Here is a 12,531-nt window from a genome sequence, read left to right as displayed (position 1 = left end):
TGATTGCCAAGGTCATTAGCACCTGACTCTGAATAAGGACCTCATAAAGATATGATGGGTGAGCAGCTAAGCACAACAGGCAGTTCTGTGAAGTACAGAGGTCTGCCCTAGGTGATTTTCTTTGCAATCATGGAGTTTATTGAGAATAAACTTACTACATCAAGTTAAAGGAAGTTTGTTTGTAAATCAGAGTCAAGAGTTAAAGGCCCCTGAACAGAGACATCTCCACATGGAGTAAACTTACAGGCCTTCCAGATCCGTGCTACCCTTTACTGCATCCCACTCTGGCTTTAGGGTAGCCAACAGAAAGGGGAAGCTACCCTCCCCACTTTCGCCATGAGGTAAAATGTATGCTTGGAAAACCTTCGTTTTGCACAGGCTGGGGAAAGGAGCAGGCTAGCTGTTACAGCCCCTCTTTAGATCACTCTGTTCAGCTGTCTTCAGCAGTACACAGAAAGTCTTTGCACTGAGGATGTATGCAGCTTAGAAGTATAAAGCACTTATTGTTTGCCAAGCAGCACAAAACGTAGCCAAGATTTAATGAGTAACTCAGACAAGCGTTATGCCCACCATGCCAGATGCCACCTGGGGAATCATGGCAGGCCAGACAGGCATCAGTCAGGTAGGGAAGGCCTGTGAGAACTCCTGGGACACTTCCTTGGTATTGTAGGGTTGCTGTTTTTCCAGATCTATTGGCACAAATAACTCTAATGACTCCATCAATTACCAGTATAGCAGGATCTAAAATCTCGTCTGATTTCTGTGTAGTACCTTCCAGCAGCATAAGTCATTTAGGCTGATCCCAAGGGGATGCAAGGTGAGAAAGAGGAGGTGGTGTGATAGACAAATTTGCATAGAGGACCATGGCAAAGACCTGTGTCATGCTTTTCCTGGAGAAAGGTGCCTGGCAACAGAGAATATCTCTGCCACATTGCCAAAGCAATCATGAATCCTCCAGATCAATGATTTCCTCCTCTCTATAATGGGATGTTTCTGCAGCTCCAACAAGCCAAGTGGGAGAGGAGAGGGAAGCACGACACAAACAAGTTTTATGCTAGGGGTAAAGCAGTGCCAGTGATTCAGTATCTTCTGTGCCAGAGAGGCTTAGAGGAGGCTTCCTGAGGCAGCTCTTCCTCAGGCATTAGCCTGGGAGTCTGCAGTTGTGCAGTGGTTTCTGCATGGGACACAAAAGAGGTAAACTCAAGAGGCCTCATTGAAGAAACCATCCAGTAGTATGTAATTGCAGTGTCTCCCACCCCAAACACCAGAAAGGAACAGATGCTTCGTAGGGCATCCACACACACACAGACTCATTAATTGGTAGCTTGGGAGTCCAGAGCACTGGCACCACGTGGCTGTCACCATGAGCCTGGGAAGTAACTTGATTAGGTGGCAGCCAGGACCAACTGGCAAATTTCTACTCAGAAACTTGGTAGGACAACACATCATCTTGCATCTTGGTGAAGTTCTCTGTCTGTCTGCTCTTACTGCACACTCTCCATGAGTATTTGTTGCTTTGTTGGGCCCTGAGGTTTTATCACTGCAGTGCAGTCACAGGGTTTTCTGCAGAGTTTTACAGTGGCTTTGTCTGATGATAAAACATCTCTCTCTCCTTCAGAGATCTCCACATCTTCCTTGTAATGTCACTAATCACTCTGGTCTCTGCATGAGTTCTGTATCTGATGTTTCTCTTTGGCTATGGAAGAATAGGAAAGAACACAATCATAAAATCTGTTAAAGAAGAGTAATGTCTCCGGAGCCCAAATTGTACTTTATATTAACTTACCTGGAGTAAGGGTAGGCAAGTCAATGCATGATGGGGTGTGATGGTCTGGGAGAACACTGGTTGAAAGCATTCCCAGTTTGCTGTGGGCAAGTGAGTCACCTTGTCCAGGCCATGGCTTTTCCTTCCAAGAGATCTGAGCTGAAGCAGAGAAGACAACTGCTGCTTTCTGGCATGCCTTTTGGCCAAGAGTGTGATTTTCTTGGAAAGTGGCTACATTGGTCAGACCTACCCTCAGGCACAACATCAAACCCAAGCCTAAGTATCCATCTCAGTTCAAGCTGGACAGGACTGTGCATACAGTGAGCCAGCACCATGGAGTACCCAGCCTTAGCTCCCTGTAAGTGCAGGGCACACATATGGTGGTATCTGAAGCTATGCAAAGCATGGGTGTGGATCTGGGGTTCTGCAGACTCGAAAAGAAGAGTGCTTCCAGTGCCATTTCCCTACTGTTTTGCAGTGGCAGCAGAGATGACATAAACCTGCTCCAATTATCACATACTTCATGGTATTAGAAATAACTTGTTTTGCCCAACTAGATGAAAGGAAAAGCTTGTGCATTTGGTAAGCTCTTCAATTGTCTCCAGCAAAATAACAGCTGTTGTCTATTATTTTCGCTTCTGATAGTGATTTGTTATGATAAATTCAGGAGGTCTGTAGTTTTAAAGGATAGAAAGAGCCAGTATTGTCTGAGCCATGCAAAGCAGCTGGGTGGCACTGTGCTGAACTCACAGTCTACGCCGTAGCATTTGTGTTTGCTTACTCCAAAAGCATGGGTTTTCAAAGAAACAGAAAAGGAACTCTTCCACCTGTAATTTATTTGTACTTTGAGGCTCATCCCTTTTTCTCTTCCCTTTTCCCTTATCTCTTATCCCTTATCCCTTTCCTTGTCCCTTATCCCTTATCCCTTGTCTCTTATCCCTTATCCCTTGTCCCTTTTGTTTAAAGGATGAGAAGAACCAGGTGTTGATCACAAATGCTTGGCTACAGATGGTGAGTAACCCATGTCAATAAACAACCCGCCTCTTCCTAATACCAAACTGCTGTTGGATACATTTTCTTACCTGGAAAGCAAGACCACTGCCTTTTAACTTGTCTGCAGTGTGAAACTAGTGCATGTTCTGAGTCCTTTGATTTTTTTCCAATGTTCCTTTCAGCATTTGAAACAAAGCAAAGGAGATTGAGTTAATCCATTGGGCAGACCTGGTGGCTTCAGGAGGTGATACCAGCCTATACTGTTAGGCCACTGGGCATAGGGATCTTGCAATGGAGAGCCCAAAGGTAGACTCCCACCACAAGTGAAGGACTCTTCAAGGGGCTCAGGGCCCCTCCAAGGGCAGAGATGAGGACCTGTGGTGAAGTAAGTCACAGTAAGACCTGGGTGCCCTGCTCTCATGGCTTGTACAAAACCCCCCCAGCATGCACTCCTAAATGCAGAGAACCACGTGGAGCCCTGTGCTACACTGCTGTCAGCAGTGCCCAGGCTCATTGGTGGCACAGCTTCCTAGGAGCTTCCCTCCCAGTTTAAAAACCTCACCCATAAATGCTCCTCCTCCCTTTCCTGCAAACCTCTCCAGCTGAGCAGTGACCAGTGCTGGCCATGCAGGATAAGCAAAACTGATCTTCGCTTAGGGCTGTGGTGGAGGGAGCTTCCCACCATGTCTGCTGCTGGTGGCGTATGGTGAGAGATATGATCTATTCTTATGGAGCATAAACCGATCTCCTTAATGGTTTGTGCTCAGCAAAGATGCAGCTCTGCAGGGAAAAGCCTGTGGGAGACTTGAATGATTGAGCTAATTCTGCTTTGACTTAAGCAGCCGAACACTATGTCAAGTTAATGGGTGCAACTGAACAGGCTGCTTCTTCTGCAGCTACCTGCTGCTGTTTGCAGAAAGAATGGGTTTAGCTCTATTGGAAAAACTAAAGCAGACCAACTCATGGGACTACGGGACTGTCAGGGCACAGCCTACATGTATCCTGTCCTTTGCAGAGGGTGTCTTCAGCTATAGCACGCATAACACCCTTTTAGCCATACTGTCAGACTACTGCTATTGCTATTGGCAACACCCATTCTGTTCCTTAAATATTCCAGGTACCTTAAAAGATTTTTGCTAGCTTGTATAACGTAATGTATGTATTTTCCAACAGTACTGGGTTGATATTTACTTGTCTTGGGATCAGTACGAATACCCAGGGGTGCAGAACTTACGATTTCCCGCTGACCAGATTTGGGTACCAGACATTCTTCTGTATAACAGGTAAGCAAGGTGCACAATATCCAGCGAGAGCCTAACACTAGAACACTAGGTGCTGGAAAACAGCATTGCTGCATTTATATTCCAGGGCTTTTGCCATCCAGGACTTTGTCTCCTACACTTGAAAAAAAAAATAAAAAAAAAATTAAATGAGCACCAGCTAACATATTTAAATATTAAATCTTGCTATTGTTTTGCAGGTGTCTTATTTCCCTTATCCTAATGAATGTGCAGAGCAAACAATCCGTACTCTCCTTATAATTACCACACCTGTGCTAGAAAATTGCTGCTGCCACAGTCTTCCTGCCTGAACTGAACAATCTGTTTCTTTGCACATTACCCATCACCAACATTTTCTAAATTTCTTTTCATCATTCCTTGTCTCCTCTTAACACTCCAGATTATTTTTTTCTTTTCCGTGAGAGTCCAGTACTCTGGACAGTACTTCTGCCATTTTGGTTGCAGTGAAAGTGCTCTTGACACTTCTCTTTAATTCTTTCCAGGAGGGGGGAATTTGACACTGATTTGTCTTTTTTTTTTTTTTTTGTCTTTTTTTTTTTCTATCAGTTTTATGCATAATATTTTCTAATTATCTGGGATGAGTTTCATTCTGCTGGTTTCTACTGTCTACCAAGATCCATTTTTCATTCCAAGTCCCCGCAATATCTGAAGGAAGCTTGGAGTGACCTGGAAATTTTTAAAGTATAATTCTTTACTCTAGCTTTACTACTTTGCAGTCTCTTTACTCATTTTCTGTCACCAAAAATGAGTAATACAGTATGGTCCATATTACTCTAGTTTATTTATAAGAAAGGAATGGAAAATGCTTTCTGAAGTTCAGATATATCTTCTACCTCCTCTTATTCAGTAAGTCAGTAAGAAAATTAGATTGATTTGATCCAGTTGGCCCTTGACAAATCTGTGCCAGCTGTTTTCACCTCATTATCTTTGAAGTTAGACTGATGTGTCTGTAATTTCACCTTATTTAAAAAAAAAAAAAAAAAAAAAAAGTCAGAATTCTGTTTGATCTTCTCTAATTCACTGAGCCCTTCCCTGTTCTCCCCGAGCTCTCACAGATAATTGTTAATGCTTCAGAGGGCATTTCGGCCAGTCCCTTCAGTACTCGAGAGTAAATTTCATCAGCGCTGCCAACTGGAAAGTCTCTTATCTACACTTCTTTAACCTATTCCTCCCCTCTCCTGCCCTGGGCTCCTGTCACTGTGTGAGAATTAATTAGGGTGAGCCACAATTTGTGAAGAGTGAGGTGCAGAGGGTACAAGATACTGCATCTCCTTGTACCATGGCAAGCAGTGGGTCTATCCTGTCTGACTTTTCCAGTTTGACTTTTTCTTGTTTTCTTCTATTAATGAAAGCCTTTCTTGCTGCCTTTTATATCATCACTCGTCCTGCACCTTAGTCTTTTCAATTTCATCCCCATTGGTTTGTTCTGTTTCATTAATCTTATCCTGAGGCATATGGTCTTGCTCCCATGTTTTCAATGCTCAGCCCTTGATTTCCAGGCCCTGATGCAGAGGATCCTGAAGCAGTGGACACTGTGATTTACTTTTTCCCATCAGAGTAGGCTGTCTGTGTGTCCTGTATGGAGTCTCCTTCTCCAGCATGTTTTGCCCGAGGACTCCTCAGACAGGAACAGAGAGCAGGTCATAAGAGGAACAGGGGACCTGAATTTTACTTGTTTGGTTGTAAGACAGGGTGTGTAAGACGGTGGAGGCCTGCAACAAAGACCTGCACATAGCTATGACAGGCAAGGGTCTGTAGCACCATTGTGAGGAACCTTCTTTATTAAACCTGGAGCAGGTCCCCATGCCTGCTCCCTTGAAGAATGCTTGCCCTTGCTTGGCACACCATTCCCTTTGTATTCTCAGAACCTCTGGAACCTTAAATAAATTCACTTTTCCTGGTCCCTTTTGCTTGGTTTCTGCTCTTACAGCCTCAATCACTAATGTCCTATGATTCCCAGATCTGAAACAGGTTCTCTCCAGTGTCGTCTTCCATTGTCTGAAGCAAACCTTTGGCCCCCATGTATCCTAAGAGACTGCAGAACTGTAGCCTCAGGAAACCTTTGCTCTCATAACAAATATCTAGGTAAAAAATAACTTGATTTACACTGTGAGCTGCCTGATTCTGACAGCAGCCCCTGAAAAAAAACTCTTCCTACAGTCCAATCTTTGAAAACCACTCAGAAACTTCAAAAACTATGATACTTCTGCTCCTTTCTCTTCTGCCTTTGCCCTGAGACATCCGATGTTGAGACTGAAGAAGAGAAGGCTTTGGGAAGACCTCACTTCAGCTTTTCAATACTTGAAGGAGGTTTATTAAAAAAGATGGAAATCAAATTTTGCTTGGGTAGATAATGCTAGGACAAGGGGGAATGGTTTTATACTGAAAGAGGGGAGATCTGGATTCGATGTTAGGAGGAAATTCTTTAGGAGGGTGGTGAGGCACTGCCGCAGGCTGCCCAGAGAAGCTGTGGATGCCCCATCCCTGGAGGTGTTCAAGGCCAGGCTGGATGGGACTTTGGGCAACCTGGTCTGGTAGAAAGTGTCCCTGCCCATAGCAGGGGGTTTGGAATTAGATGGTTTTAAGGCCCCTTCCAACTCAAGTCATTCTATAATATGATTCCCAGACTCTCCAAGGACGTTAAGAAAGTCACCAGCATGTCTGGGTGCAGGCCAATGGTGTCTGTCAGAAGACCAGCTACTACTGAAGGGTGTGCTCTTTGCTGAGGTGTAAGCCAGACCTTGATTCTGTGCATTGAACTCTCACAAAAGATTGTTTTTATTCTCTTGGAAGTTGCTTCATCTTAACTCAAAATCAGCCTACATTTTCTTTCTTTTCTTTTGTTTTCTTTATATCATGTTATAGCGCGGATGAAAGATTTGATGCAACATTTCACACAAATGTGCTGGTGAACTACTCTGGATCCTGCCAATATATTCCTCCAGGTAGGATGCAGTGTGTTTGTTTGCTTTAAGTGAATGCGTAGCTTTGAATAACTACAAGCAGTTTTCCTTCATAAATGAATTCAAAGTGTTTAGAAGCAGTCTGCAGAAATTTTGCAATCTGTGTAATTTAATTATTAGACAGACCCACTGAAGTAATTTAGGTCCATCATTACTAACATATTTCCACTTCATAAATCAGTAAATCTCTCTTCTGAGCAGTTTGATCATTCAGAGGCCCAGCTGAGGTATTGCCCAAAGCAAGGTGATACACACCACAGGTCACATTATCACAGAGGGAAGTTTCTCATGTAAACCAACTAGCTCTTTCCTGAGAGTGAGAAGAGCTGTGTACCAGAGGAGGCACCCACAAGCAGCAGTCCCTCTGCAGCCAAATCCACCTCATGAGGCTGAGCCTGCAGATCCAGGAGAAAAGATGAACTGAGTCCAGTGCTGGCCAGCCAGACCCAAAACACATCCTGCTTTCTGTCTGTATTCATGATTCAGTGCCCAGAGGGCCCAGCAGCCAGCACCTGCCAGAAAACACATGGGCTATCTCCACAGCCCCTCCATTTGGTGGGCAAGAAATGTCCAAACCTTGTGTCAAATCTGCTGGCATACTGATGCCAGGACATCCACAGGGACACCAGGAAACAAATTGGTCTTCCCTGGTGGCTGGTCCACAACAGATCCTTACCTCTGAGACTTCTTTAAAAACATACAAAACAAAACAAACAGGCAAATGGAGAAAAAAAAAAAAAAAGTTTTTGTTTTGTTTTGTTTTTCCTGAGGCAGACCACGGGAACGGTTGCTCTCCAGGGAGAAACAGGTGACAGGAATAAAATCAGGATGCACCAGAGCAGAGCCTTCTTCATTCCTCTGGGGTCTGTACGAGTAGGTGATGGAAAAGGTGCCTGGGTGGGCAGATCTGATGCTCTGCTAGTCTCTTTTCACCTAACAGAGGAGAAGGCGTACCACACAAGCAGAGTACATCTATGGTGAGCTACAAACACTGTGGTTACTTAAGACCGCAAGGAAATAGAAAAGAGAGAATAAGGAGTAATAGAAATGTCTCATGAAAAGCACAGGAAATAATTTCTTAAATGAGTTTAACTGCTGCTAAACTGCTTTGCCCAATCCAATTTAGAAGGTAAATGTTGATAATCAGCCTACTTAATGCAGCAAGTGCTCACAGAAGCAGCTAGATTAATCAAGAGACTGGAAAACATGGAAAGGAGGAAAAGATGTTGTTTCCAAGGCTTCATGAAAGTTTTATTTCCCATGACTGAGAGCAGACTGTACTCACCACTGCTCTCCATTAGAGAAACAAGCTCTGGTACATATGGCTTGGTGGAGGAGTGGAGAGAGAGGACAAGCAGGAGACAGCTGTCTGTTGAGAAGGAAGGGAGCAGAGCCAAAATTTGGGAAAACTAGGAGAAAACACCCATGAAACCAACCCCACAGTGGCTGTGGCAGTGGGAGGCAGACCTACCAGAAGGTGATGGAGCAAAAGGAGGGAATCTAGCCTCTGAAGAACATCAGTGTTTGTGCAGGGAAATAAATAATCCTGCACATAATATACAGTTATGCCAGAATGCCCTGAGCCTCTGCAGCAGCAGGCAGAAACAGCAACACAGTAACTCTATTTTGGGGATTTTATCTTCAAAATCACAGCCTGAGTACTTACAGCAAAGCATCAGACTCTGTTTAGGTGATTCACGTCTAGGGTTCATATTAGCTGGTGTTTTAGGGAGCACACAGAAACAACTACTGCAAACAGGTCACCTCGGCACAGCATTGGAGATAACTATCTAATGAAGCAGGAGCTGCTTCTCCATCGCACAGCACCTCTGAGATGGCTGCTGGCCCGGGGAGGTGGGGAGATAAGGTGAAGGCTGCAGAGCTACAAGCCTGCAGGAGTGAGGGTTTGCAGGGATGGCATCTGTGCTTTGCCACCAGCTGCTGGTGGCACGGGCTGCACCGGTCATCTTCTCTGCTCTTCCTTGGTGCCCAGGAAGGGATGATATTCCACACAGACCAACATCTTCCACCTGTGATAGTTTGATTAACCCACGACTACATCACACAGGCTTTTGCAGAGGAAAGTTGCTCACACTCAACTGGACAGATAAGGGTGGAGGAGAACTGCTCCCTGCATGCTATTGACTCTGGTTTATGTCTATCCACAGGCATCTTGAAGAGCACCTGCTACATTGATGTCCGCTGGTTCCCCTTTGATGTGCAGAAGTGTGATTTGAAGTTTGGCTCCTGGACTCACAGTGGCTGGCTGATTGACCTGCAGATGCTTGATGCTGATATTTCCAACTACATCTCAAATGGAGAGTGGGATTTAGTGGGTAAATTATCTGGCTTAAATTATTTTTCAGTAGTTTAATTTTCAAAGGCAAAACCCAAATATATAGAAATGATCAATCTTATTGAGACATTTGAAATACAGATACTAAGATTTTCCATGAAAACAACAGCATGAAAAAAAAAGTTCAGAAAAAACTTTTCAAATACATTCTTTGAAATGTGTCTGAAAACACTGTGTTCTGAAGCAATTGCCTAAAACTAAGTGCATAGATGAAATCTACTGGTGCTGATGCATCTGAGCAGTGTGCCAGTACTATACTTAGATGTGCCTCATGTAGACACACTGAACACTACTGTCACATCTACTCTAACACATCAGCCAAAAAATGATTGGTGCAAAAACCACTATTTCAGCAAAACTGGAAAGAGCTTTTGCAAAGAATCCCTCTCAGCCAGAAAACCATCAAAGTGTCCTCCAGTCTGTAAAATCTGCAAATAACTGCACCTCACTATGTCTCTCTTCTCTTCTGTGCTTCAGAAGATACCTGCATTTTTAAAAGAGGAACCCATGTCCAGAATTGGTTATTCATAGCTTGATCTCAGTGAGATATTCTGAACTCATTTAAGAAGTTGTAAATCAGAAGTAATGCTGTAGAAATGGACAGGTTTTAGACCACTTTAATGAGAACTTGCAACAAGGATGTTTCATCTTCTAATCCAGATATGTAGCCAAGGAAAAACTGACCCAGAACAACTGATTACAGTATTTCTACCAGCCAGGGCATCTGAGAAACAACAAAATAAGAAACATGAAATAAGAAACATTTCATTCATAAGAATATGAAATAAGAAAGCTGGATCTGCTTGTGGCTGTGGGACAGACTAGAGGGTCTCTGGAGATCCTTTTGGTAACAGTGAGAGGCCCTTACGAGCCAGACATTGGTTCATAAGCCATTGGTGCTTGGCTCCTTCCAAGGGGATGGATGCTGGGCAGTCCTGCACCTCTCCCTGCTGCTCTGACCTCCCTTTCTGTAGGTGTCCCAGGAAAGAGGAACGAGATGTACTATGAGTGCTGTAAAGAACCCTACCCAGATGTGACGTACACCATCACCATGCGCCGACGCACCCTCTACTATGGCTTGAACTTACTGATTCCCTGTGTCCTCATATCTGGCTTGGCTCTGCTTGTTTTCCTTTTGCCAGCTGATTCAGGAGAGAAGATTTCTTTAGGTAAGTGGTCAAGAATTCATTTATTTCATTAGGGATTCCCATAAAATGGCAAATAATGCCTCATGGTGCTTGATGAATAAAGATTTCCCTGGAGGAACAATAGAAGCACTTGTTTGGTTGCAGAAACTGGGGTAACAGCTTTCTGTATAGCATTCACACACGCTGTACTAAGTACTTCCACTTACATCATCCTTGGGATTTTACCCTGGGATGAGGCAGAACTCATCTCTGGCAGAGGCAGCAGTGATAGCACTCTGTCTTCCCTGTCGTCCTGTTCCTTAGCATGTCTCACTGGATTTCACAGCTGATTAACTCTCTTTCAAATAGGACTTGCTGAGATATAGAGAGTGAAGGGTCATGAGCAGCAGCAGCTGGGTACTTTATTTTTGCCTTCCAAGTACAGCTCCCAAACCTCCAAACCATGAGTTCCCAAGGAATGCAAAGTAGCAACAGCAAAGGAATAGCTAAACAAGCTTTACTGTCATGCATACCAATACAGACAGGATGGTGATTCTAAGAAAAGACAGGGGAAGCTGTAAATATGTAAGAGTGACCCAGCTAAGACCTTTAGAGTCAATTGTGCACAAATACAATCAGGATAGAGACCTTTAAATCATGCAAATGCACTTGGTTGTTAAAACCATCGGGGATCTACTGAGCAGCCGGTCTTACAAGAAGCAAAACACGGGCTGTGAGGGATAAGACTGCTGCCTGTGAAAAACAGTGTGCAGGCAGGGAAAAGGACTATCTGAGCTAAAGTACAATATTGTCATAAAAATGGGATATAATGTTCATACATTAAACATGTGAAATAAAAAGCAATTTCTCAGCTTAGGGCAGTTAGGATTTGCAAACAGCCTTTCCAGAGAGAACAAGATGACAATGAGCTCCTTTTGAAATAGGCATGCATCTCTGTGGAGGGTGTTATATAACGTGCAATAGCCAAAACTCTTTAAGTGTCTCCTAGCCCTTAATAAGTGTCTGTTTTTTTTATGAGCTCTGTTTTGCAAGAACGGTGTATTTCATGAGCTCTGCAAGCTCCATTTTAGTGACCTGCAAAGATTTATCTATTATTTTGAGAGCAGCAAAGGTTTGGGTGCAATTGAGAAGTGGAAAGGGAGCAGATAAATGTATATCGAAAGATGTTCTCACTTGGTAAAAGCTCTCACTTGCCCTAAGAAGCCCTAAGTCATGGTTTTGGCTTAGCCATAGATCAAGACAAAGTTGTTTTTAACAGCAAAGACATCAGAGGAGGAGCTGCATCGATCATGTTCCTCATCTTTTCCCTACATGTTCACTCCCTGCAGGTATCACTGTTCTGCTTTCCCTGACTGTGTTCATGCTGCTTGTGGCTGAGATCATGCCTGCAACTTCTGACTCAGTCCCACTAATAGGTAGGTTGATTTTCTCTTCTCTGTGCATAAAGCACAACACTTTCCAAGAGTTCTTCAATGCCCGTTGGAGGTTTGACTCTTTGTCTTACCAGAGTTTCACATTTCAGCGACACCAGGAGTAAATCTCTGTCTGGGTTTAACTGTTTGAGTAGATGCAGAGAGAGCCTGTATGAGGGATAGAGGGCTCTGGAAGTATCATATAAGCTGGTAATTGGAGTGATTCATGGGACAAAGACTCAATACACAATGTGGAGGTTTGGGTAGGCAAAGTACAATGGACAGCACCACCAGTACATGAGTGTGTGTGGGATACAGGAATATTGCTCATCCCTGGTGCTAGGATCATTGGGTCTGCTGGTACAGTTACTCTGACAGCTCTCTGGATGAAGCTGGGCCCATTTGAAGATGTCAGTGCTGCTGGCTGAAGAAAATTCTTTCCTCTTCCACATCACCTGCAATCCATCCTGTTGTGCACTGTTGGGAACTACCTGATGAAAATTAAACTCATCTTTTTGCTTAAATATAAAAAAAGACTAATGAACATTGGACAGAGTCCTGCCACCATATGCAGATCTACAGGGAGTCTGCAA

General features: G+C 43.8%; 1 protein-coding gene across 1 annotated transcript in view; it reads left to right on the top strand.

Annotated features, from left to right (window-relative positions):
- LOC311427800 (neuronal acetylcholine receptor subunit alpha-7-like) overlaps positions 1-12,531 on the top strand; it is a 58,460-nt gene that overhangs the window by 27,492 nt on the left and 18,437 nt on the right. The window contains exons 3-8 of the mRNA XM_084505372.1: positions 2,732-2,776; positions 3,932-4,041; positions 6,925-7,004; positions 9,191-9,358; positions 10,353-10,547; positions 11,855-11,941. Coding sequence (XP_084361498.1) covers positions 2,732-2,776; positions 3,932-4,041; positions 6,925-7,004; positions 9,191-9,358; positions 10,353-10,547; positions 11,855-11,941 — 685 coding nt within the window. The remainder of the gene's footprint in view (positions 1-2,731; positions 2,777-3,931; positions 4,042-6,924; positions 7,005-9,190; positions 9,359-10,352; positions 10,548-11,854; positions 11,942-12,531) is intronic.

The sequence above is a fragment of the Aythya ferina genome (assembly GCF_964211825.1).
Source record: "Aythya ferina genome assembly, chromosome: Z".
Taxonomy (NCBI): Eukaryota; Metazoa; Chordata; class Aves; order Anseriformes; family Anatidae; genus Aythya; species Aythya ferina.
This window is presented reverse-complemented; position numbering and strand designations above follow the sequence as displayed.